At 53.4% G+C, this 22,853-nt stretch overlaps 8 protein-coding genes across 8 annotated transcripts; 5 read left to right on the top strand and 3 right to left on the bottom strand.

Annotated features, from left to right (window-relative positions):
* Positions 1 to 1,587: 1,587 nt before the first annotated feature.
* On the bottom strand, positions 1,588 to 2,955 carry mae1 (Malic acid transport protein; the record flags this gene model as incomplete). The annotated part of the gene is made up of 1 exon (XM_014691963.1): positions 1,588 to 2,955. One exon carries the CDS (start codon positions 2,953 to 2,955, stop codon positions 1,588 to 1,590), a length of 1,368 nt encoding a protein of 455 aa, XP_014547449.1.
* A 1,861-nt stretch (positions 2,956 to 4,816) lies between these two features.
* Positions 4,817 to 4,978, top strand: G6M90_00g041020 (uncharacterized protein; the record flags this gene model as incomplete). The annotated part of the gene is made up of 1 exon (XM_066130278.1): positions 4,817 to 4,978. One exon carries the CDS (start codon positions 4,817 to 4,819, stop codon positions 4,976 to 4,978), a length of 162 nt encoding a protein of 53 aa, XP_065986357.1.
* Positions 4,979 to 7,859: 2,881 nt separating this feature from the next.
* Positions 7,860 to 8,702, bottom strand: G6M90_00g041010 (uncharacterized protein; the record flags this gene model as incomplete). Its single annotated transcript, XM_014691962.1, has 1 exon — positions 7,860 to 8,702. The coding sequence occupies one exon, from the start codon at positions 8,700 to 8,702 to the stop codon at positions 7,860 to 7,862; it is 843 nt and encodes a 280-aa protein (XP_014547448.1).
* Positions 8,703 to 10,026: 1,324 nt separating this feature from the next.
* Positions 10,027 to 11,750, top strand: fmqE (MFS transporter fmqE; the record flags this gene model as incomplete). The annotated part of the gene is made up of 3 exons (XM_014691961.1): positions 10,027 to 10,229; positions 10,316 to 11,275; positions 11,339 to 11,750. 3 exons carry the CDS (start codon positions 10,027 to 10,029, stop codon positions 11,748 to 11,750), a joined length of 1,575 nt encoding a protein of 524 aa, XP_014547447.1.
* Positions 11,751 to 14,245: 2,495 nt separating this feature from the next.
* Positions 14,246 to 15,502, top strand: G6M90_00g040990 (uncharacterized protein; the record flags this gene model as incomplete). Its single annotated transcript, XM_066130277.1, has 4 exons — positions 14,246 to 14,566; positions 14,657 to 14,778; positions 14,844 to 15,018; positions 15,098 to 15,502. 4 exons carry the CDS (start codon positions 14,246 to 14,248, stop codon positions 15,500 to 15,502), a joined length of 1,023 nt encoding a protein of 340 aa, XP_065986239.1.
* Positions 15,503 to 15,661: 159 nt separating this feature from the next.
* Positions 15,662 to 17,224, bottom strand: CARME (Carnosine N-methyltransferase; the record flags this gene model as incomplete). The annotated part of the gene is made up of 4 exons (XM_014691959.1): positions 15,662 to 16,236; positions 16,303 to 16,684; positions 16,769 to 17,032; positions 17,099 to 17,224. The coding sequence occupies 4 exons, from the start codon at positions 17,222 to 17,224 to the stop codon at positions 15,662 to 15,664; spliced, it is 1,347 nt and encodes a 448-aa protein (XP_014547445.1).
* Positions 17,225 to 18,491: 1,267 nt separating this feature from the next.
* ALP_1 (Alkaline proteinase) lies at positions 18,492 to 19,745 on the top strand (the record flags this gene model as incomplete). Its single annotated transcript, XM_014691958.1, has 3 exons — positions 18,492 to 18,800; positions 18,880 to 19,327; positions 19,399 to 19,745. 3 exons carry the CDS (start codon positions 18,492 to 18,494, stop codon positions 19,743 to 19,745), a joined length of 1,104 nt encoding a protein of 367 aa, XP_014547444.1.
* Positions 19,746 to 20,900: 1,155 nt separating this feature from the next.
* Positions 20,901 to 22,429, top strand: G6M90_00g040960 (uncharacterized protein; the record flags this gene model as incomplete). The annotated part of the gene is made up of 6 exons (XM_014691957.1): positions 20,901 to 21,045; positions 21,103 to 21,338; positions 21,397 to 21,590; positions 21,646 to 21,991; positions 22,049 to 22,170; positions 22,237 to 22,429. The coding sequence occupies 6 exons, from the start codon at positions 20,901 to 20,903 to the stop codon at positions 22,427 to 22,429; spliced, it is 1,236 nt and encodes a 411-aa protein (XP_014547443.1).
* Between the last annotated feature and the right edge of the window lie 424 nt (positions 22,430 to 22,853).

The raw sequence follows: 22,853 nt of genomic DNA, 5'->3' as shown, positions 1-22,853 counted from the left end.
CCATGATGGAAGACGCAATGACGCCAAATATCAATCTTCAAACAAGCCAACACAATCTATTCATCGCTAGCCCTCATGCTCCACCAACTCGGCACCCCATTTACTCCGGGCTAACCGCCGAGTCCTCGATACCAAACCCAGTGTGACCACTATCCTTCGTTTCCCTCGCCGTCTTCTTCGACACTTTGCCACGGTTCCGCCCCCCGAGAAAATATGCAGTCCATATTCTCCAGCCGAGGGTTGCTCATCTCCGGATAAAGTACACAGTCGGCAGGGAGCAACAAGATTAGCACCCATGAACATAAGATACGCCCTCAGTACATCCTTTCATGATGACCGGCGTCATCACGAAAGTAGTGAGAATCCCACAACCAGTTTGGGCTCACGCAGATAGCCGCGCCTTGAGAGCCAACACCCCAGCCACGTACACCCGAGGAACATGGTTGACGCCGCCCAAAGGACGTAAACAAGGCCACCGAGACGGAGCCAAAAGCCTCCTGGCGCTCCGTCATCCCCTGCCTGGGACAGCAGAGGCCGAGCCGGGCCAGCCCATCCTGTCAAGCGTCACGGTGGGCAGGGCGGCGCCAATGACGAGCACGAGGTTAATACCGCCGACTTGGTTTGTGAACTGCACGTCCCCATGCGAGGAGGAGACTCTGTATCTCGCGTGGGCGCGGCTCGCTTTTGAGCATGACCAGAAGGACGTCCTTGACGCTTCGAGCCCAAGGGCTCTCTCTGGTCATGGCTGCTCGCTCTTCCACAATACGCGAGTGTTCCTCGTCCTTGTGGAAGTAGATGACGCCTCCCGCCCCCGAGAGGACGGGGCATGGCACGACCGTCGAGCGACTCTCGCTGGCTGCGCTCATTCTCTTCCTTGTCTGCGGGAACTGGAACTGCAACTGGTCAATTGATGCTGACGACTCCCACGGGCGACACATGAATTACCGGCTGTCTGGTGGAAACCAGCTTGCGTCTGTACACTGTACACGTTCTGCTCGCCGCGCACGACTGGTAGCCGTGTTGTCCGAACCGACGGGGATAATGCCCCCTTGTGCCAGCGTGATAATTGCTCGACTACGTGTTGCGCTGGCGAAAACCCATCGACGCTCATGCCCGCAGGCTTACTCATCCAAGTCTCAAGCCAGGAGATGCACAGGATCTAAAGATTCACGCAGCACCGCTAGCAACATTTTCGGTCCGTCAAGCCGAAGGATTTTTTTTCATTTTTTTTTTTAAATTGAACTATACGTCTTTTTACACCTCCAGTGTCATGTCTTTTTTTTTCTTGTTTTATGCCAATATGTAAAGGGAAAAAAGAATCGTGGCTGAATATCAAACCGGCCTGTGCTATGCTGCGTATTAAAAAACTAAACTAACAAAGTCTGGTCGCTTGCCACCGAGAAGCGAACGTCTGCTAGGCGCGCTGCCATAGGTATCCTGAAACACGTATTTCCCCCGCATCAACTTTTTTGTAAGCGTCAGAGTAGGGGAAAAAAAAGACTGGTGGAAATTTCCAAAAAAATTGGCTTTAACAGAAAGGGAAAAAAATAGTATTGGCTCCCGCACCCCGTCTCTTTTTTTATCCTTCTAGTGGTCTTCCACATCCTCGTCCCGCCCGGGGTACATAATGTCCTGTGTGATGACGGCCTTGATGTTGAAGAACAAGACAAAGAAGTACATGCCCAGAAGACAGATGCTGAGACCGGTGGCAAACCACAAGACGCCCTCGTTGCCCAGCTCGTTGCCGATGGAAATGGTGGCCAGGATGAAGCCCGTGTTGGGGAAGACCATGGCCCACCAGCCGAGGTGGAAGTACTTGGGGAGGGACTGGACGACGGCGATGACGGCGATGAAGAACCACCACAGGCTCAGGGACCACAGGAAGATGGCGCTGATGAGGGCCATGGTGCGGATGGTGGTCAGGTCCACGGGCATGCCAATGTGGTTCTGGCTGGCGGTGGCGGGGATGCCCTTGGCCATGCCGATGACGGCGAGGGCCGTGAAGGCCGGCGGCCCCACGCACATGAACAGGCCGGGCCGGTGCTCCCGATTCGGCAACCCGGCCTGCATCAGCCGGCCGACCATGTGGGCGTACATGAGGACGGCGACCGCGAACCCCAGCCCCTGGCACGACAGCCCGGCCACGACAATGGACATGGCCGCCGCCGCCGGCTGCGTCTCGGCAATGACCGAGGCAATCGTGCCCGACAGCATGATGGGGAAGATGGGCAGGATCCACGTCGGCATCATGGTCTGCAGGCCGAAGCTGTGCGCCGCAAAAACGTAGCTGTACTGGCCCACGGCCAGGATCAGCGTCGCCACCACGTACGCCCAGAAGGCGCCCTGCACCGCCCACACCAGGCCGACGTCGTTTTTGGGAATCGCGTACCGGTCCGAGCTGGTGATGAGCGTCGCCGTTGCCAGGAAGAAGGTCGGCACGAAGAAGCCCTCGCGCGGGTGCTTGAGCGACTTGGACATGTCGCCCGAGTGGATGAGGAACCGGGCCACCATGAGCGCCGCGAGCGTCACGTAGATGATGATGTTGACGATGTAGACCACCATGCCGATGGTCTTGAGGCCGGGGAACTGATGAGGCTGCGCAAAGATGAGGAGCGACAGGCCGCCCGTGCTCATGGGCAGCGTGAACCACGCCCAGGTGAAGTGGTGCAGTCGCTGCTTGAACCCGAGCTTGGGTCGGTTGGGGTCGAAGATGTCGACGCCGCCCGCGTGGTCGTGGTGGTCGTGGTCGTGGCCGCCCTTGGCCTCGTCCTGGGCCTCGAGCGTCGGCGTCGACGCCATGCTCCTTGGGTCGGCCTTTTCGTTCAGTGCCCCCGGGTAGCTTCGATCGATGTCGGTTCTCAACGGCGGCAGGTTGCTGAATGCCTCGAGCGAATTATGTCTGGTCAGCCTGCCCTCTTGGTCGGGCCAGGCTTTTGACCGCAGGTCATTGTCCATGGTGAAGGAGACACACTTTTATGTATATATGTATATGTATATTAACAAGAGAAGAACCAGACCAGGGCGGATGAGGATTCGGGAGACGTGGTTCTTAGGGAGAGGGAGAGAGTAGAGAGAGGAGACGTCTGGTTAGGATAAGGTTGGCCAAGGTTGATGATGGGCGTGGACCGAAATAGTTGCAAGTAGGCCGGTCTTTTTTAACAAAATAAAGTAAAGGGGGAGTTGGCGTGGAACAAACACTGGCAAGTCAAAAGAGACACATAGATGTAGATAAAGGAAAGCGTAAAATCCAAGAACAAGCAGCGGCCTCGATCCAATCATTCATGCCCAACCCGGCAAGACGTACGGTGCAGAAAGGGCGTCTTTGTTCTGCACAGCCAGCCGTGGAGACGGATACGCCAAAATGAAAACAGGGAAGAAAGAGAGTTCCACCACGAGGTGTCAGGACAGTTCTTCTTTAACGAAAAATAAGGTTGGCCATGAATGAAGATTCGGGCAGTATTTGGAAAAGACAGATACTAGATACATGGCCACCCGGTCCCGGGAAGTGGATGAGTTCCACCGAGTTTGCCTTTGCGAGAGGGTCCCGGGAAAGGGAAAAGTGCAAGGGAGGGGGGGGGTGCGTTGGTTTCCTTTCCACCTTGGCGGGAGCCCTGGTTGAAAATAAAACATTGGGTGTTGTACTGGATGTATTACTATACTAGTATCTGCTGCGTGCTCTGGGTACTACTAGTAGTATCCACGATGTGTCGATGTCTCAACGTGGTGGAGCGGCCCTTTTTTGCGCAAGGGAAACACATTCTCGGCGCCAAGACGCTCCGGTAAACCTGACGGCTGCAATGGGTTGACTGATGAGGATCTTCTGCGCTGAGCGTATGCTAAAGATACATGGCGCACGTTCCTGGCACGTAGTATGCTTCACTGGCTCGGGCGTCCATCAGGTGTGATTGCCATCAATGATACTTTTTATTCCCCTCAACGGCCTCGAGGCGGGTCGTTGACGGTGGCAATGGGGCCGTGCAGCAAGAAACGCACCATTTCGCATAGTTTCATTATCATCGGCCGTGGAGGAAACGCCACCGGCAAAAGGGGGAGGATGGTGAGTGATGGATCGATCGAGAAGACGACGACGACAACGATAACAACAAGACCATGTTCCCGAGAGATTCGCAGGTGGCTGCGGCAACAAAGCACCATGAACCATGTCGTCGACCCAAAAAAAGAAGAGGGCAAAACTTTGGTACGGCACCAGCCCGGACCATGATGGACGTCTGTCTTATCGCACCCATGTGCACGTCAGTGACTCGACGTATCGTGGTGTATTGTTTTATGTCTTCCATGTGGAGCTGAGCAAGGTATTCCAACATGCAACTTGTGTGTGTACATACTGCACATCCATCCATACATACACACTCGGTCCATGGCCATGATGGCCGGTTTGAAACGCGGCCGGAGCGGAGGCTCTGATGGCCCAACCGGAACGCAGACAGTCGTGGACGGAACACTAGCGGTCATGGGTTTGGCACACCACTTGCGGAAATAGAAGCTGCTTCAAACAGGCCAGGCGGATCATGGCCCCCAATCTGCATCTCTGGTCGATTGCCGTGTCTCCGCCCGTGGGCCAGACGTCTGCGGCGTCTGCATTCAGCTCCCGGACGGTTCTCTGCAGCAAGACGAGCGAGTGAGAGGGTGTCTGTGTTCCCACTGTGGAACCGAGACGTCGTTCTTATTTTCAAGCGTATTGCGTTGCGCGTCAGCAGGGTCTGTCAGTCTGTGTGCATCTCGAAAGGCCGTCGTCGTCTTGTTGGCCACGGCAGCGACACGTACGTTGTATTGTTCGCCTCTGCGCCGAGCCACCATGGCCATTACGACGGCGACAATCGTCCAAGGAGGCAAGGGAAGGCCTGCGCCGGGGACGGCCGGCGCTTTTGAATGCGACTCTAGATTCTCCATGACGCTGCCAGGGGGGATGTGGCTGCGCAGTCGATCAGTCACCACCACGCCGGGCGCCAAGCGGTAAATTGCTCGCTCGCTCGCCCAGGGTGCTGCGGCGGCTCTGCCTCAGGTGCAGGAATACCAGTGTAGCACGGAGCACGCACATGTGTGTGTGTTCGTTGTACAATGTCAAGCAATGCGTATGTACGACTACCGTTGCAGGTAGGGATATCTGAGCGTGCAAAAAGGGGCGGCCAAGGTGTAGCCTAGCCAAGCCAGCCAAGGCGTCAGGATGCACGATTTTCCTATCTGCATCTTGGGACGACAAATGAGTGGGTGTGCTGCAGCTGCTGCTCGTCGAAATGCCGGGCACCCCCTGGCTGACCGATCTCAATTAATCAACATTGATGAATGTGCATACAACAAAGAGAGCAGCTTGCTGAAATTGAAAGTTTAATCTTGATCGGCGTGGCCCAGCCACCATTGACCCCTGAGATTGCGACAGCAACGGCACCGGTGGCATGAAGACATCGATGTGGACATGGAAAGAACAACTGGCCGCTCCAGCCAAAACGGCCCTATGCGCATGCCCATTGGACCAGGACTGTCTTGTCATCACATCAAATTCATCACTGCGCCCACGTGCAGGGAGCGGCGGTGCTCCCTCCGGGTCTTCCGAGTCAAGCGAGGCCTTTGTTCAACCAGACTGGAAGGTGCCTCGCTCATTCACACTTGCATTGATTGGTGTGTGCAGACGTTTGGCCGCGAACTACTTGACATGTCCACATGCATGTCTGGTGTTTTCAATCTTGTCTCAACGGCGCCACTGCCGCGCAGCATGTACCACCATTGGCCATTCTGCGCAGCCCTCGACATGCGAGAGGTTCTGGAAAACGACAGAGAACACGGCCAGGTCTCACGGCACTCCTCGCTCGCCCCCGGTACGTGCATGCGTCGCCCGGCCCCGTCATCCATCGCGACGGGTCGCCCAGCTGCAGCCTCAAATGGCAGCCGTGGAACTGCTCGGCCATGTGGGTTATCTGCCGAGCCCGTTCGGTGAAGCCGCCCGTGCTGGGAAGCTGCATTGAGCTGCAAGATGAGAGACGGAGGGTGAAGAGGAAGAAGAAAGAGGCAACATGGACCGGCTTTGGCGCCAATGGGTCGAGTCAGGCCTCAATCGACCCGCAGAGACCCCCTGACTGGGCCCGGAACCGTAGTTGACTGGTTGACGGGTTTGACGGGACCAAGGATAGGGATAAGGATAAGGATACGCCTTGATGCACATAGTACTAGTAAGTAGTACGTAGTACTACTGGGGTATATACGGGTATTTCCCGCTTGTATAAACCATGTACATACTTGCGCGATCAGGTACGGAACTAGGTTGTAAAAAAAATTAAAAAATTAAAAAAAAATACCAGCATAAAAAAAACTCAAAAACAGTCCTGCTGAGATTTTGACCCCCAATGCCAGCAGCCGCGCGCATCCCGTTCGTCCATTCGCCGTCACGGCCTTGAAATGTTGAAACGTCGCCGTTTCAATGCCCAGACGCCCCCGTTGCCCAAAATAAGCCAAAACCGACATCTGGACCAGTCGGCCCAATTGCTGCACGCACACAGACGATCATGGCGGCGCCGTGCCACCTGCTGCGAGCCTCTCCCTGCCCAAAACCCTGCGTGCGATTCTCCCGCTGGCGCTGGCGCTGCCACAAAGGTCCAAGCCGCCTTGAAACCTTATCTCGTCGACTAGAGATCCGTGGCGTGCCAAGTGCCGGACGGCGAGGCCAATCACAGCCCAGCCCGGACACCTGTCCTCATTCCGGCCGGCGATATCACCATTTTCTTTTGCTCCTCCCACCGAACTTGCAACGCTGCCGTCTCCCTGCCGCCGATGCCACTGCCACTGCCACTGCCACTGCGTTCAAGTCCACTATTCTGCCTCGAGAGGAGACCGGACACCTGGGCATGACGTGTCCGCCGTGAAGCGATTTCCTCGGCGGCCCAGAGATATGCTCGCTGATCAACCCGTCTTGCCACCGGCGGACATGGATGCAACCCACGCCGTCGTGTTTAGTAATTCCTCCGCGTACAAACCCTCGTAGACAAACCCAGAGGAGCTATAATACCCAGGGGGGGCGTGCTGTTCTTGACATTTTCCGCAGTTTAAAAAAAAAATAAACATTTTCGGCATCTAGTCCTTCCTGACGCGTTACATGGCTCTCTACTAACTATGCCCTCATATCCACCGCGATACGACTCTGCCACGTAACAGTCTCATATCTCGGAGACGAGACGCCATGGATAGTCAGCGGCCTGTATCACATTGGACTTGACGTGTCGGAGAATCGTGTATCATGTCTAAATTTATGTTTATACAGAGCCCAGACTCTGCTGCTCTGCTCGCACTGACGCCGTAAAACATGTCGAGATGAAATCCAGCCGTTTTGAGCGCCGTCTTTTTATCTTCACACACGTAGCGGACTTGGCTGTCGGTCGCCCTTGGAGATCCTACACTTGTCTACTCTATTCTAGGTCAAAGCTGGTGTCTACGAATTCCCCAGCACTGTCACCGTGTAGTTGACTCCCCAGGACACGGACTTCTAGCTTAGTCTGTTCTTTTTGTCTTTTCTTTTTTGCCTTCCGCTCGCGCTACATTGTTCGACGGCCGCTTTTACATATTCCTAAATAGAAACTGTGTCAATGACTCTGTTGCTTAAAAACCCCGTTGCTCATTACTCATCCCTACCCAGGAGTGTCGTCAGTGACCATGTTCCGACTTGTCCCGATCCCCACTTGCTGCAAGAACACAAGGAAAGAAGCAAAAAAATTGCCAAGCTTCAAGCTGTATGTACGGAGCATTATACGGCAAAATATTCATGCAAGGAGATTCTACCATGTATGATGCAAGAGTTGTTTGCTGCAGAAGTGACAACCCACTCTCGCAGAGGTTCCGTGATTCACTCATCATCACATTTCCTTCCTTCTCCCATAGACTCCCGAAACTCCTTTGAGAATAAGCCATCCAGCCAGGAGACGGTGGAACCACCGCCCAATTGAAGATTCAAGCAGCGTGGGTTTTTCATCTGCGAGCCGCCACATCCATGTCTCATTGACGAGAACAATCCTCTCCTCAGCAGGTCCTTTGTGACTTGTCCTCGCACCAGAAGCAGGCTCAATGGCAGCCAGAATGAGACCCCGAACCCTAGGGCCTTTGTAAGACGGCGGAATGTCAATGAGGAGCTCTACCCGTTCCGACCCCGTCGTTTGCTCCTTGGTGCTACAAGACACTCTATATACACCATTCACAATGTCGCCGGGTTGGAAGCACAGATTATCGATCCATGCTCCATCGAAGCTGCCCTTGTTCCGTGGCTCCGACAGTGCGCCACGAATAATGATTGCTTGGGGAGTCCGGCTAAAGGCCTTTTGCATACTTCTCGACACCTCTTGCAGCAGCCTCGACGTTTGAGTTGTCGGGCCCGAGGATTGCGGTTTCTCTGGTCGATAGGCAAGGGATGACGGCGACAAAGGCTTCGAGACGACTCTTTCATATGTCACGACCCACCGAGACGGATCATCTTTGACTTCGGCCGGGAGGCTGTGCGGCTCCGCTGGATGTGACGTCGCAGAGGCGAATGCTTCTTGGCGAGAGGCAAGCGTGCCAGACGTCGATGTGGTGTTTCGATATACGGTCCAGCTCGTGTACAAGACATAACTCACGGGGATGACGACGGGTACCAGGGCCAGCGTTGTCATGGCCATGGGACGATGAGCGGACAAGGTCTCCAATGAGACCCCAAAGAAAGGCATTCTGGCAGCTGCGCAAGTCTGACGGCAGAGACGCGGTGGAACCAGGCCGATCGATGCTGAGCGGACACGGCTGTTGCCTCCTAGATGATCGAGGTCGTGTCAAACCCCAAATTGATCGCGGGGTTTGAAATCCGGAGGGGTTTGCGGATTTTCCCGCTAATCTGCGCCGGACACCTCTCAAGCGGCCACGCAACGCAATGGTTCGTGGCTTGGACTTGGCAAAGGATTAGCGCTGTCGTGTAGGGTAGTGGTCAGTGGTTCGTCGCTCGAACACGTCCGTGCCGCGGCTGTCCTGATATGGCCAAGAAAGAGGTTGACGAACAATCCAAGGGGAAATCGTCACAGATAAAGGTGATTGAGTGTCTGCCTTGGGCGTTATCTTGTGGAATAACTCAATGTGGGAAAGAGCGACGGGCGTCCGGTCGGCATTACCTGGTTCAATTGGCTACTTGTCACGACCTCCCAACACAGCGCCTTCAATAGTGCAAATCGACTGCAGGTTAGCATGGGCCCTCACCTGGAGCCGACTGTCGGCAAAAATACAAAATCCAAACAGCGGTACGGAACTTTTTCAGATGTCAATCGGCCGAGCCATCTCAACCCTCCAGAGATGCCAAGCAAGATTCCCCCAACCACGAACCCACCTCTCCGTATGGAACGACGCTTATTATGCGGTACCCCACATTCGAGATCGGATTCAGCCAGAACTGGTGGCCCGGGTTGTGCCAACATCCGCCAGCCAACGCAAGCCACCACGCGGATCTGAGCAATCCAAGCAGACTACGGATTTACGCGTGAGGCTGCTCATTGGTCGTCCCTAGATCGAAACAGCGCAGAAGCCATCCTTTCTGGAGGTGGTTCTCGAATCGACAACGATACTTGGGCCGTGGCGTCCCCTCGCCTAACCCGCAGGCGGTCGACGCCGACGTGCCACTGGAAATGAGCGGCCAGCTTCACTTGGCAATGCCATCGGGAATACATGTAGGAAATGGAGCCTCCTCCGCGCACTGCCGAGTCTGAGGCTAGTGTTGGACCAAGGCTGGGGTAGAGTTGCAATGGCCCCCGTTTTTGGATGGCCAAAGGGGGAGGGGATGGCACATGTCTGGAGTCATGATCTTCATGTCCACCCCTCTTTGGCCACTCCTTGGCACCAGTTTATCTTTGCTATAAGGTATCGGTCATCCCGGCCTTTTGCTACATATGGACTGTTGATGTCGCTAGGCCGGTTCGTGCTAAAACGACTCGTGCCATTCCCCTCATGTTGTTTCAAAAAGAAGTCGATTGTAGCCAAGCAAGGGAGGACAAACAATATACTACCGCCGTTATGGATCGTCGTGACAGCGACAGGAAAGCGGGCGGGTCTGTCGATTACGTTGAAAGAGACGGATCCGCCAACTTGACACTATGGCAGTCGGTAAAGCGTTACAAGAACGTTGTTTGGTGTTGCATTGGCTTGACCACGACCATTTTGTTGTTTGGCTACGACTATGTCATCGTTGGCACTACGTCTGCCATGCCTAGCTTCCAGTAGGTTTTGCAACTCTTGCTTTTTCCTTCCCCGCATGCCGGCTACCACGTCGTCGAGCGAACCCCTGAATAACTCGTGTGAACAGACGAGACTTTGGACGCAGGCTTGATGGGCATTGGATTCTGCCCTCGTTGTGGCTGGGCCTGTGGACGTTTGCAAGTCCAGGAGGGTCCATCATCGGCGCCTTCTGCGGCGGTCAAATTCAGGATTCGGTCGGACGCAGAGCCTCCATCGCTGTCGGATGCTTCTTGTCAACCATTGCAGTTGCTATATGCTATGTCTCGTACGTGCCGTCCGACCTTGACACCCGGCGCGGCGTCTTCTTGGCGGGCAAGGCGTTTCAAGGGCTTGCCATTGGGATTGTCGCAACAACAACGCAGACGTACATGTCCGAGGTTCTGCCCCCGAGTCTTCGAGGACCAATCTTGGCCTTCTTCCCCATGTTTACTCTGCTAGGTCAGTTGATTGGGGCCGCCGTTATTTTCGGATGCATGGAAATGCCCAATGGATATGTTGTTTGCTTTGCGTCACAGTGGCCCTTCTCCATCGTGCCGGTGATTGTGGCATTCTTCATCCCCGAGAGCCCAACTTACCTTGTTCGCAAGGGCAAGATGGCCCAGGCACTCAAATCCCAGCAATACCTTGAGCCCGTGGGCGGAGATGCCCAACAGACTGTCGATGTTATCCGACGAAACATCGAGCACGAACGAAGGATGACGCAGGCGACTTATATTGACTGCTTCAAGCGCGCCAACTTGAGGAGAACCTTGATCGTCATGTTGGCTGGAGCGTTGCCGCAAGTCTTTGGCCTCGCCTTGCTGGCCAAAGCTAGCTATTTTGCCCAGGTGGTCGGCATCTCGGCAAACATGAGTGTTGTTCTGTTAATCGTTGGCATTGTTTGCGGCCTGCTGGCCAACACAGCCAGTATATGGGTTCTGCACCACGTGGGACGACGCCGCCTGATTCTTTGTGGTCTCTGGGGAGTCTCCTTTCTATGGCTTACCATGGGCATTTCCGGCATATGGGACCAACAGCCGACCATCATGTTCGTACTTGCTCCCCTCTCCGTAGTATGACGTGGCCGACTTTGCTAACACGCCGCATCCAGATATACCGCATTCAGCATGACTGCAATTATTGTCGTGGCTGGTCTCAGCGTATGGCCGGCCTCGTATGCGGTTGGTGCAGAAACGTCGTCTCTGCACTTGCGAGGCAAGTCGCAAGGTATTGGGTGGCTGACGGCTGGTGCGGCTGCGTCCCTTTTTGGCTTCTTTACGCCTTACCTTTACAATGCCGACGCGGCCAACCTCAAGTCCAAGATTGGCTTCATCTTTGCCGGCCTGTGTGCTGCTGCAGGCGTACTGTCGTACTTTTATATTCCGGAGATGAAAGGCCGCACTCCGGCAGAAATTGATGGCATGTTTGAAGCCAAGCTTTCGGCCAAGGAATTCAAAACTTGGACTGCTCCATCTTCAAATAGTTCGCAGACTGCGGGAGAGAGGAAGGAAGAAGAAGCATGATTGGACATGTACGGCAACGAGCCTATCGGGTGTGCCATGATGCAAAGTATATTAATTTTTTTTTCAATACCTTTCCAAACTCCCTGAAGCCTATGTCATGGCGTCTTCCATGCTTCCTCAATCAAAGTCCCTGATGGTTCTGGCAGGCGACGTACAAACTCGAAACTGCTTTACAGGGTCCAACCAATTCTCAAGTGCTGTCAAGGTTGAAGCCATGTGCCCAAATTCAGAGCCAATACCGTGTATACATGCCAGCGTAGATGTCAAGTATTATATATATCCATCCGAGGCTTGTGCCGTCTAGTCTTGTAAGCCGTGCCGCGGAATTCTCTCGTCCGCGTAAAGCAAAGGCATCATGGCAGGGAGCACTCGACTCGATGTCCTTCTCTCTCCCGCAAGTCAATCCGTGTCAGAGGGCAGTCTCTGCCTCTGTACACAACAGCAAGACGACAGCAGCCGAGTCCCGAAATTTGAAAATCACCTCGATTCCCGCCACGGCCCACGTGGTGCGGCAACAGCAGCCTCAAACGCCGCCTGGTACCATGCCATGCAGCCCGCCACTCCCGTCTCGATTTTCTCCTTCTGCAATACCCCAGGTCAAAAGCCGAGAGACGATTGCGGGCAGCGGGGGAAGGGTAGATTGCCGGCCAGCGCGGACCTGACTCCTAAGTGTCGATATGTTTCGCTTATACAACCCGCCAACAGGCTTCATCCCAAGCCTTTCCTCCGCCATGCTTGAAATGATTCCAGGCTGTAAAGGCGACGAGTGAGCACTGCGCCGCGATGCCCATTTTCCCGCAAAGTGCCATTGAAGCTACTCGGCTTCACGTGTTTGCCAATGCTCCCCTCCCCATCCATCCATCATCCATCCATCATCCATCCATCCATCCTTTATGTGTTGGCATTCCGCGCATACGACCACAACTGCATGGATGGCGTGGGCACCGGGAAGCCATTGGTATACAAGGGACACGGCCGGCCCTCGGCCAACAAATGTCGGCAAATCGAGCGGTCTCGTGGTCCTCTGTTGACGGCGCATCTTCAGTCATGTACAAGTGTCGCATTGAGCAGAGGCCAGAGTGGCATACGAGGTGCCAACTTGGAAGGGGGGATGGGTTAGGCGAGACGAATTGGACTTGACTTTTTCCATCACGGTGAACCTGCTGTGAGGGATTCCACCGTGGGATTTGAAGGGGGATTTGTTGGCCGGCTTTGACGTCACGTAACTAAACTGACGGACGGGCTTAACGGCACCTTGGCGCAGTAATTCGCCGTCTGGATATAGCTTGGTCTTTTTTTACACTATCAAGACTCCTGCAGGGTCTGGCTATGGTTGGCATTGTGTGTTATATTATACATCGTGGAGGAATCCAAGAAGGGGGCGTGACGAGAATCAATGGTGTCTGATACTTTTCCATCATCCCCTCGCAACGTACTCGCCCTTCACATATATCTACTGCCAAGGAGGAAAGTGCGCTGCAGGCCAAGAGATACACTGTTGCCATCTCGAAATGTCCAACAGGGCGCAATTCGTCGCAGCCTCGGGAACAAGAACACGCACAACCAGAACCGTGCTGTTGTTTCATCGTCAATAGCCGACCTCAACGTGCCGTCGATGCCATCGAGCCCGATGCTCCCCGTCCGCTTCGGCCTTTGCTCCATCGCCAAGTATTCTCAACAGGCCAAACGACAATACACCACCGACTGGTCCTATTTAGGCTGTAGAAAAGCATGCAACCGTTGCAAAATGGCACCGAAGACACTCCGTCGAGCACCGAGACTCGTCTGGTCGTATCGGCCATACGGAAACATGCCCTTTTATTAAAATCTCTCACCGAACCTGTCCCTCAAGGAGCACGAGGACATGTCGTCCGCCTGCTTGCCGCTATTCCCAACCGCCGCGGATTCCGCAACCTGCTTGACCTAAGTCTACCAGGCTCCTAGTGTCGGCGTCAACCCGGGAAAATTCATGCATCCAAGGGCAGTTAACCCAGTTCTTTGCCGCTTTGCAAATGGCTATTTCGCGGCCAAGAGCTCCCTTTGGGAAGTTGGAGTCAGTTGCAGCCGTCGCCAGGGGGGAAAAACTTGGAAACCGCCCATGCCAACACTGATGACTGCCAGCGGTGAGCATGACACGAGGGGTCTACAGTCCTCATGATGTCTTGGACATTTCGGCTCTGAATAGAGTTAGAATACATTGGCCTCCAATAAGACGTCATAGAATAGTCGTGGCACTAGCTCCCGTGCGGCATGCTCGGACTAGCATGTTGGTTGCGAAGGCGTCTGGTCCCTTTTTTTTTTAAACTTCATACCCATTTGCAAAGGGGCATGGAATTAATGCAACATGTAGCATCTAGTCAAGGGGCATAAAGTATATATACCCTTCTTGCTCTGCGCGCTTCGAGATATAGAATTGCGTCTCAACCCGCTTCGCAGCAAACCACCCTGCGGAATATCAAGGGCTTCACTTGTCTCCGTCGTTGCTACACTTCACCATGGTGTCGATCCGTGTCAAGTCGGCCATTGCCGTCGCCTCGGCCCTGGCGCCAGGCTCCATCGCCCAGCTGTTCACCGTCAACTGCGCGCCGCTGACCTTCTACCGCGGCGATCCCATCATCTTCCCCGGCGTCATCTCCCCCCATGTGCACGCCATTGTTGGAGGCACCCGGTTTTCTCTCAACCTGACCAACGAGCAGGCCAGCCAGGCCAAGGCCACGACGTGCGACAAGCATCTCGACAAGAGCAACTACTGGCAGCCTCAGCTGTACCATCAGCGCCGGGATGGCAAGTTTGAGCTCGTCGAGATGCAGGGCACTGTACGTTGTGTTTTTGCTACTGCCAACTATCAGCCCCCCCTTCTGGTCTGTATTTATGTAAACTCTGGTACTAACCATCTGGTGGCAAAGGCTGCGTATTACATTGATCGAGCCTGTGACTATGCCCCCGGCAAGCAAAACTGCAAAAACGCACCGCATGCCAAGGCTCCGCCAAAGGGGCTGCGCATGGTTGTCGGCGATCCAACTCTGAGGTTTATACTCCCCGGAAAGCTCAACCGCTGCTGTGCTGCGGAGCTGACAGACCCGGGGATACTAGGACGTATAATAAGTCGAACCCGGAGCAGAGGGCCATCTCGCACGTTTGCCTCGGTGCGGATGGCGGCGAGACGCCTCACCTGCCCGCAAAACCGTGCCCTCGCATGAGAGCAGAGACCTTCTTCCCTTCCTGCTGGGATGGAAAGAACCTGGACAGCCGCGACCACAAGAGCCATGTAGGCCAAGCTGCGTTGCTCAGTCTATTTGCGTGTGGTAGAGAATAAAACAAGAGACTAACTCGGAGGCAATTTTTAGATGGCCTTCCCGGCGGTTGGCGACTACAACACCGGCGTGTGCCCTCAATCCCACCCCGTTGCCATCCTCTCCGTATTTTTCGAATTCTTCTACAACACTGGCGCCGTAAAAGACTTCAACCGTTGGGTCTGGGCCATGGGCGATCCCACCGGGTACGGCCTGCACGGCGATTACCTCAACGGCTGGGCGGACCAGGCCAAACTTGACCGTGCCATCGAGACTTGCACTGGCCCCAATGGCGTCAATGACGCCGGCTGCAGCTTGAACGTTGGACCCGATGGCCCCGGGCGTTCGAGCCGTCAACCAGTCGAGGTCCCGCCTCCCAACGAGGAGATTGGATTCAACGGCACTCTCGACAAGCTGCCTGGCGACAACCCAGTTACTGGACAGCCGGTCCAGGGATAGATATCCATGGACTTGGCAAGGAGAACTGGCGCGTACTTGGGATACTTAGTTTGTACATACTCAGCAGCAGAAGGGATATAGGATAACTAACGCTATCAAAAATGGAGTTTCCCCATGGTCCATTTCCGTTGTGTATCTGACAGATCTGTATCTGCGGCCCTATAATTTGCTGGCTGCCCAAAACTGTGCATTGTATGCATTCTTCGTCAAGGCCATGTGGTCAAAACTATACACGGCCTCCATACTCCTCACTGTAGGCTCTGAAAACGTGGGCTCTCCGCAAAAGTCATCCGTTTCTAGAAACTGAAAGCCCATCTCCTTGGCAATGGCAATTATATCCTCCAGACTGAGTTGGACAAAAGGACTGGTGCCGTATAGCAATGGTCCCAGATTGATCCAGATGCCGCCCTTCTTGAGGACATGGCTGATTGTGTCAAAGTACGACATGAGATTTCTGGCCGTGTCAATGAAGAAGTATGTCAATACTACGTCGTAGTACGCCGACTGATTTTTGAACTCGGTGGTAAAGTCTCCTTCCACCATGAGAACTCTAGATGAGTCGATGGGCACGTCTGGGAAGGGGACGGCACGATTCATGTTGTCGTCGGATACATGATGCGACCAACCATCGACAAAGGGATGAACGGACTGCGACAGGGGCGTGTTTTGGGCCTCGATGAATCTATACACGGCATTCATATACATGGACCACTCATTGACAGTGACTTCGAATCCTGGTCCGGTTTAGAAAGAAAAGAACAAGAAAGTTGCAGACATCTCGTGGGACACGCTGGACTTACCACCAAGCTGGCTAATGTCGTGGCCTAGTCTGCCCAGACCGGCCCCCGGCAGCAATATGCGCACATCCTCTTTCAAGAGGTTCCGATCGGGAAACAGTCGGCGCAGCGTACCGGCAAGACAGGCAAACGTTGCGTTTCTCTCGTTCAACCCTTCGCTCGCCCAATCGCGAACAATGTGTTTCAACGACTGGGAAACTGAGATCTTGTCTGCGTGCTTGCCCTCAGCCTCTCTGTCCGCCATGTGACGTTTGAGCTCGCTCGTCCCAACGTTGTAGAATTCCATGGCAGCGTGGACAATGTCGTCGCAGACATGCTGATTCGTGGCCAGCTTTTGCTCAACCGTTTTAAATTTGGAAGAGTAGGCGAGATGTTTTTCTAGAAACTATTCCACATTGCGGAAACCGCTGTCAAAAACAAAAGTTCATGTAACTTGGCATAAGCTCGATTTTTAAATTTGGAAGCGCACCTGTTTCTGAGATTTGGACGCATACTTGTACAGGCCTCGCAGCCGATCAACGTCGGCCCGCTGCCGTTCGTAATACTTAGAGAAGCCGTGAAGCGCGTCAAGAAGGCGATAACGCGGATGATTTGGCGACCATGTCCCGTGATCCCTGGCCATTATCGACAACAGCCTCTCCTTTTCAATGTCGTGGCGAGATGCCTCGGCGACTTGAAATGACTGCTCGAGCGTGAGGTCGACATGGCGAATCTCAACCACGGTCTCCTGGGGCTGGATGAGTGGACAAAGTCAGTTCGCCGTTGTCAAGCAAGTGCATACAGAGGCGGATTCACAAACCGCACGGGCTCCAGATGGGCCGTTGGGGATCTTCTCGTCCTGCGCCGCCAAGGTCGTGCCCAAGCCGCCAAGCAATGCAAACACAAGTGGACTCACTACCACCTGCCGCAATGTGGTGATCCTCATGTCGTATGCGATTGACGAGCAATATTCGCACGTGGCTTTACGAAGGACGGGAAGAAGAAGAAGAAGAAGAAGGAAAAGAGTGTGCAGCTCCAACCAAACATTCCCTCCTCCTTTGTTTTGGGAGGCATTGTCAGCGTGAGCTGCTCGCGAGGGGACCTTGATGGTTGGTTTTTGGCTTGGCGTGCATGCCACATAAGCATTGCGATGGAAGGAAGTACCGAGTGTTGTGGCCGCAAAGGGGTTCCTGAACCCTGAGTCTCAATCTGGAGCAAGTAAGCTTAAAACCATCAATCTGTTAAACATGGTCCATTCCCTCATTTTGGGAAACTACCTACTCAACGGCCTAGCGTGATTTTGACCACGAACTGCAGCTTCGGTGGCGAGATTTCCGAACAGGGCTGCGTCGCCCTGGCCAATCAGGCGCAGCTCATATTCTGTGCGTCTGGTGCTGATGTGATTTCGCTTCGAACGCTTCCAGCAAGCAAGCAGCAAATACAGTCGCCGAGTCGCCAAGTCGCAGTCAACGTCGGCCATCATTGATTGAACATGGCCAGACGAAAACGCCTTCCAGAAGAGGCAAGTCAACCTTGAGCTTGACTGAGGTCGGTGGAGTCTCCCGTCGGTGCCGTCACAACACGAGACGCACTCAAGTGGTCAACTGCCGCTTGAACCACGGTGGCTTGCAGCCAAAAGCCAAATCAACCTTATTCCCCGGCCACTGAGCATCCGACGGCTTTGTCTGACCTTTTTTTTTGTGGTGGGCGTAGTAGCTTCCTTCATGCGCGGTGCCAATCATTTCCTGTTGCCCCTACGCTACTTGCGTGTGCCTCGACGTCATTGTCCTCAAAGGGAAGCTCAAAGCATTTCCTCAGAAATAACGACTCTTAGCCATGGCTCGAGCTTCCTGGTCCGGCCGCCATTGCATGTTATCAGTGGGAACGGCGACAGGTAGAGATGGAGAAATGGTCTATATGTGTCGTCTGCTGCCTTCACAAGCTAGTTGTAAGATCCTAACCCCCCGAAACCTTGTACTGTTACGACTTTTGAATCGGGAGTGGACTTACGGACCGTAAAATATACCTTCCAGCCCAGGTTGCTTCATAGCCACATGCCTCATTTGGAAAATGCGACTGCTCCCTCATGGTCCACAAGAGCGTGGTAGAAGTATATAACTAGGGCATCGTCGTACTCATGATGAAATCCGTGACTGAAAAAAAACTCAAAAAACTCTCAACACTTTATATAGTGTGTCACTGTTAGAATAATAATGTTTTCGTTCAAAACTCTTGCGTCGCTGCTGGTAGCAGCCCTTCCGCTCGGCAATGCCACGCCCCAAGCTGGCAGCGCTGCCAATCTGGTCCCGGACAAGTACATTGTTACCCTGAAAGACGGTATTAGCGCGAATGACTTCAACTTCCACTTGAACTGGGTTCGGGATGTTCAAGTGGCGAGAGCCGGCCGTCGCCGGGGACTCAACTTCCGCGGTGTAGAGAAGACGTACGGTGTCGGAAACTTCAACGCCTATGCTGGCCACTTTGACGAGCATACCCTGGAAGCTATCCGGAGAAACGCTGACGTAAGGCCCCTCCAAATTATAGCAAAGGACGAGAGTCTGGGGCGTCACAATCTGGGGACTGACGTGGAAATGTTTCAAGGTTGAGAGCGTCGAGCAGCAGCAAGTGTATCATCTGCACGAACTGACCACCCAGAAGGACTCAACTCATGGCCTTGCTACTGTTTCCCATAGAGAACCCGGAGCAACCGAATATGTCTATGACAGTAGTGCCGGCGAGGGATCTACCGTGTATGTTCTCGACAGTGGCATTCAGGTGGATCATCCAGAATTCGAGGGTCGTGCTTTTCGCGGGTATAATGCTGTCAAGGATGCCACAGACGAAGACGTGCAAGGACACGGCACTCACGTTGCTGGCATTGTTGGTAGCAAGACATACGGTGTTGCCAAGAAGACTAAGCTGGTAGATGTCAAGATGTTCCATGACGCAGGCAGCACCAATGCGATTATCCTGGACGGAATCGAGTGGACAATCAAGGACATTACAGCTAAGCAGATTCAGAACCGGACCGTTGTCAACATGTCTTTTGGTAGGTGACAGTTTGTCCGTCGTCGCCCGTCGAAGCTCGCATCACTGACGATATTCTTTTCCCCCCAACAGGCGGCGGAAACTCTACTGCTCTGAACAAGATAATAAAGACCGCGTACGACGCAGGTATTCTGTGCGTCATCTCGTCTGGGAACATGGGTGTCGATGCCTCAGACTGGTCTCCCGCCTCCTCCCCTGATGGCATCACTGTTGGCGCCATTGATGCCAACTGGCGGCTATGGGATCACTCCAACCACGGCCCCGTTGTTCACATCTTGGCTCCTGGCGTGGACGTCTTGTCCCTCGCTCCTGGCAACAGACTGCGAGAGGGAGCGGAACTTCTCAGGCGGCTCCTCATGTTGCTGGGCTGGCCGCCTATCTGGCAGTTGCTAAAAACATCAACACTGCAGAGGAGTTGAAGGCTAGCATTCTTTCTCTCGGAACCCGTGACAAGGCCACTGCTGTTAAGGACGGCACAGTCAACTTGGTTGCATATAACGGCATCATATAAAAAATCAGCCAGACTGAATGATGAAGTAGGGAAAAATCGAAAATTTGCCGTTGTCACTCCCTACTATGAGTTATTCGAATACTCTTTCTAGATATTAAAATTGCGAAATTCAATCCCGTAAGCAAGTAGAAGGTCGAATATGTGCCGAGAGTATCTTACATACATATGTAATTGTTCCCAGCACACCAAGATCAAGTACACGCGGCCATGCCAGCTCGCCAATTGATACCGTCTATCCTTCATTCTTTGGACTTTGACCATTAAAACTTGCCTACTCGAAATGAGGGCAATTAGTAGGCTGTGGGCTTGCTCAAGTGCCGAAATGAAATAGTTGAGACAGCCGCGCGACGCGAGTGGCGTCCCGACAGTAGGATTTGGTCAAGCTAACTTGTATCCTCGATCAGAATTGGAACTTGGCGTTCCCTCATCAGTACAAACATCGAGCCTACTAATACGCATTGGAGATATATAATTCGTCCACACATGTAGAATCGTAGTATCGCGGGGGAAGATCCATAGACGCCATTGGGCTAAGGCCATAGCACGGTTGGATGGCGTGATCTAGTCCGACTATCAGAGCTGTAAGCCACACCAAGCATTGTGCCATGGGCAATGCGCTGGTAGGGACAAGGTTATAATGCACAAGGAGGCCGCTACTGCTTTTCGGGTCAGCTTTTAAAGAGAGGGTAAGACATTTGACTGTTGTTGGACGGGTTGAGTCGACCGCAACTGCAGGGCTGGAACCGGCGATAGGGCCATCGGTCGCTGAACAGGTTTCTTTGGGCGAATGTCGCCATTTTGGGTTCAATGAAGTGAATGTTCGTTGTGCAGATCCAAATGTCCTTGAGACAGAAAATCTTGCGTCATAATTCGCGAAACTTGGGATCTGCCGGTTGCTGCACGCGGTGTTTTTGCTCATAAAAGAGCCCAACATAAATAGTACCAATGCACCGGCATGAATTGATGTTTCCGAAAATGACCATTCTCCCTCTCCTATAGTCACACATTACGGCCTCGAAACTCGGATGAGCCATAACCACTTGGCTAGTTGTCATCATTAGCTATGAAGTTTACCTCTGTAACGGCTCTTGTAGCCTCGTACCTCGCCGCCTCTGCACTGGCTGCGCCTCGATTGGAGAGCAGAGATGAAGACAAGTTTGCCCAAGGTCTCCCGATTAGCAAGACTGGCAAGGGAGGTCCTATCAGCGGTTAGTTTGTTGCAAGCTGTTGAACTTGAGCGTTCCGTCAACCTGACCGTGGCCCAGGTGGCACCAACCATGAGCTTGACTTGCAGAACCCCGACAACCTGGGCCGGCAGTCGACAGACAATGGAATTGTTCCAAACCTGAAGTGGAGCTTCTCCGACTCTAAGACCAGAATCCTCAAGGGTGGTTGGGTGCGAGAGCAGGTTGTTCAGGATCTGCCTCAGAGTCACGATATATCTGGCGCACAACAGCACTTGAAAAAGGGCGCAATCAGAGAACTTCACTGGCACCGAGTTGTAAGTTGTTCGTCCATCAACCCAACCCATAGTGTTGTGCTTACAAACTACACTTTAGGCTGAATGGGGATTTGTATACACAGGCCGCGTCCTTGTCTCTGCAGTCGACGAAAACGGCAAATATCAGGCTGAAGAGTTGAACTATGGTGACATCTGGTACTTCCCCAAGGGTGTCGCCCATACCGTACAGGGTCTTGAAGATGAGAACGAGTTCCTCCTCGTCTTTGATGAGGGCGATTTCGACAAAGTTGGGTACGCAAATCCAGGTACAAGTATGACTGACGCACTTCCACTGACTTGACTGCAGAACCACGTTCAATATCGATGACTGGCTGGCCCATACCCCTAAGGATATTTTGGCCAAGAATTTTGGAGTCCCTGAATCCGTCTTCGATAACATCCCTACCCCTAACCCATACATCCTGAACGCCACCGTCAGCGAGAAGAATGTCACTGGTGCTGTTACTCCGGTTGCATCGGGAAATAGCTCGTTTGTTTACCGTACCTTGGAGCACCCCGCTGAGAAGATTGGAGGCCAGGGAGGTGTGTTCCGCAAGATTGACTCGACGAATTTCCCGATTTCCAAGACGATTGCGGCGACATTTGTGACCCTCAAGCCAGGTGGCCTGCGAGAACTCCACTGGCACCCCAATGTATAACTTACCCCTGCATCAGCTATCCCAGTTCACTGCTAACACTACAGACTACAGGCTGAGGAATGGCTATACTTTCATCAAGGGACGGCCAGAGCCACTGCATTCATTGGCAACGCCAATGCCAGAACCTTTGATTTCAGAGCTGGCGATACTGCTGTCTTCCCTGACAATTCTGGGTAAGGGTTTCGCCCTTTAATGGCGGTATTCTTGCGAGGAGCGTCGACGGGCTAACGCTAATCCAGACATTACATCGAAAACACCTCCAAGACTGAAGATCTGATTTGGATTGAGATTTACAAATCTGACCGCGTTGCCGACATTCCCCTCACTCAATGGCTTGCTCTTACACCTCCGGATGTTGTGTCTCAGGCGCTCAAGGTCCCGATTGAGTTTGTTGAGAAACTCAAGAAGGAAAAGCAAGTCTTTGTCGAGTAGACAGCACAAGGGTGCACGTTAGCTGGCCGGACATTCCGGCAACTGTGTACATAGTTCAATTTACTTTCGTGGTGAAGGGTTTCATCGTAGGGTGGCAATTATTCCACAATATATAAATTTTTTCATCATTGCACGTGGCTGGTTGAGAAGTGTGTTGGCCGTGTCAATGCAATTGTGGCCCGTGGGGTTGAGAATGGCCGTGGGTGGCAGTCGTAATGTTGAATATCATGTGTGACGGGAGGAAGCTGATTAGATGATTGATAATACCATCTAAGATCGAGTCAGTCTGGTAAGCCTGTGGCCAAAGCTCGAGGTTCATTTCATCAGTGTCGTCAATGACCAGGACCAGAGCTAGATATGGGGCGACCCGTGCTACATAGATGTCAAATCGCCCTTATCTGCGTCCACTCGGAGAAGAAAGATG

The sequence above is a fragment of the Metarhizium brunneum genome, chromosome 2 (assembly GCF_013426205.1).
Source record: "Metarhizium brunneum chromosome 2, complete sequence".
Lineage (NCBI taxonomy): Eukaryota > Fungi > Ascomycota > Sordariomycetes > Hypocreales > Clavicipitaceae > Metarhizium > Metarhizium brunneum.
The sequence above is the reverse complement of the archived record's forward strand: the minus strand, read 5'-3'. Positions and strand labels throughout refer to the sequence as shown.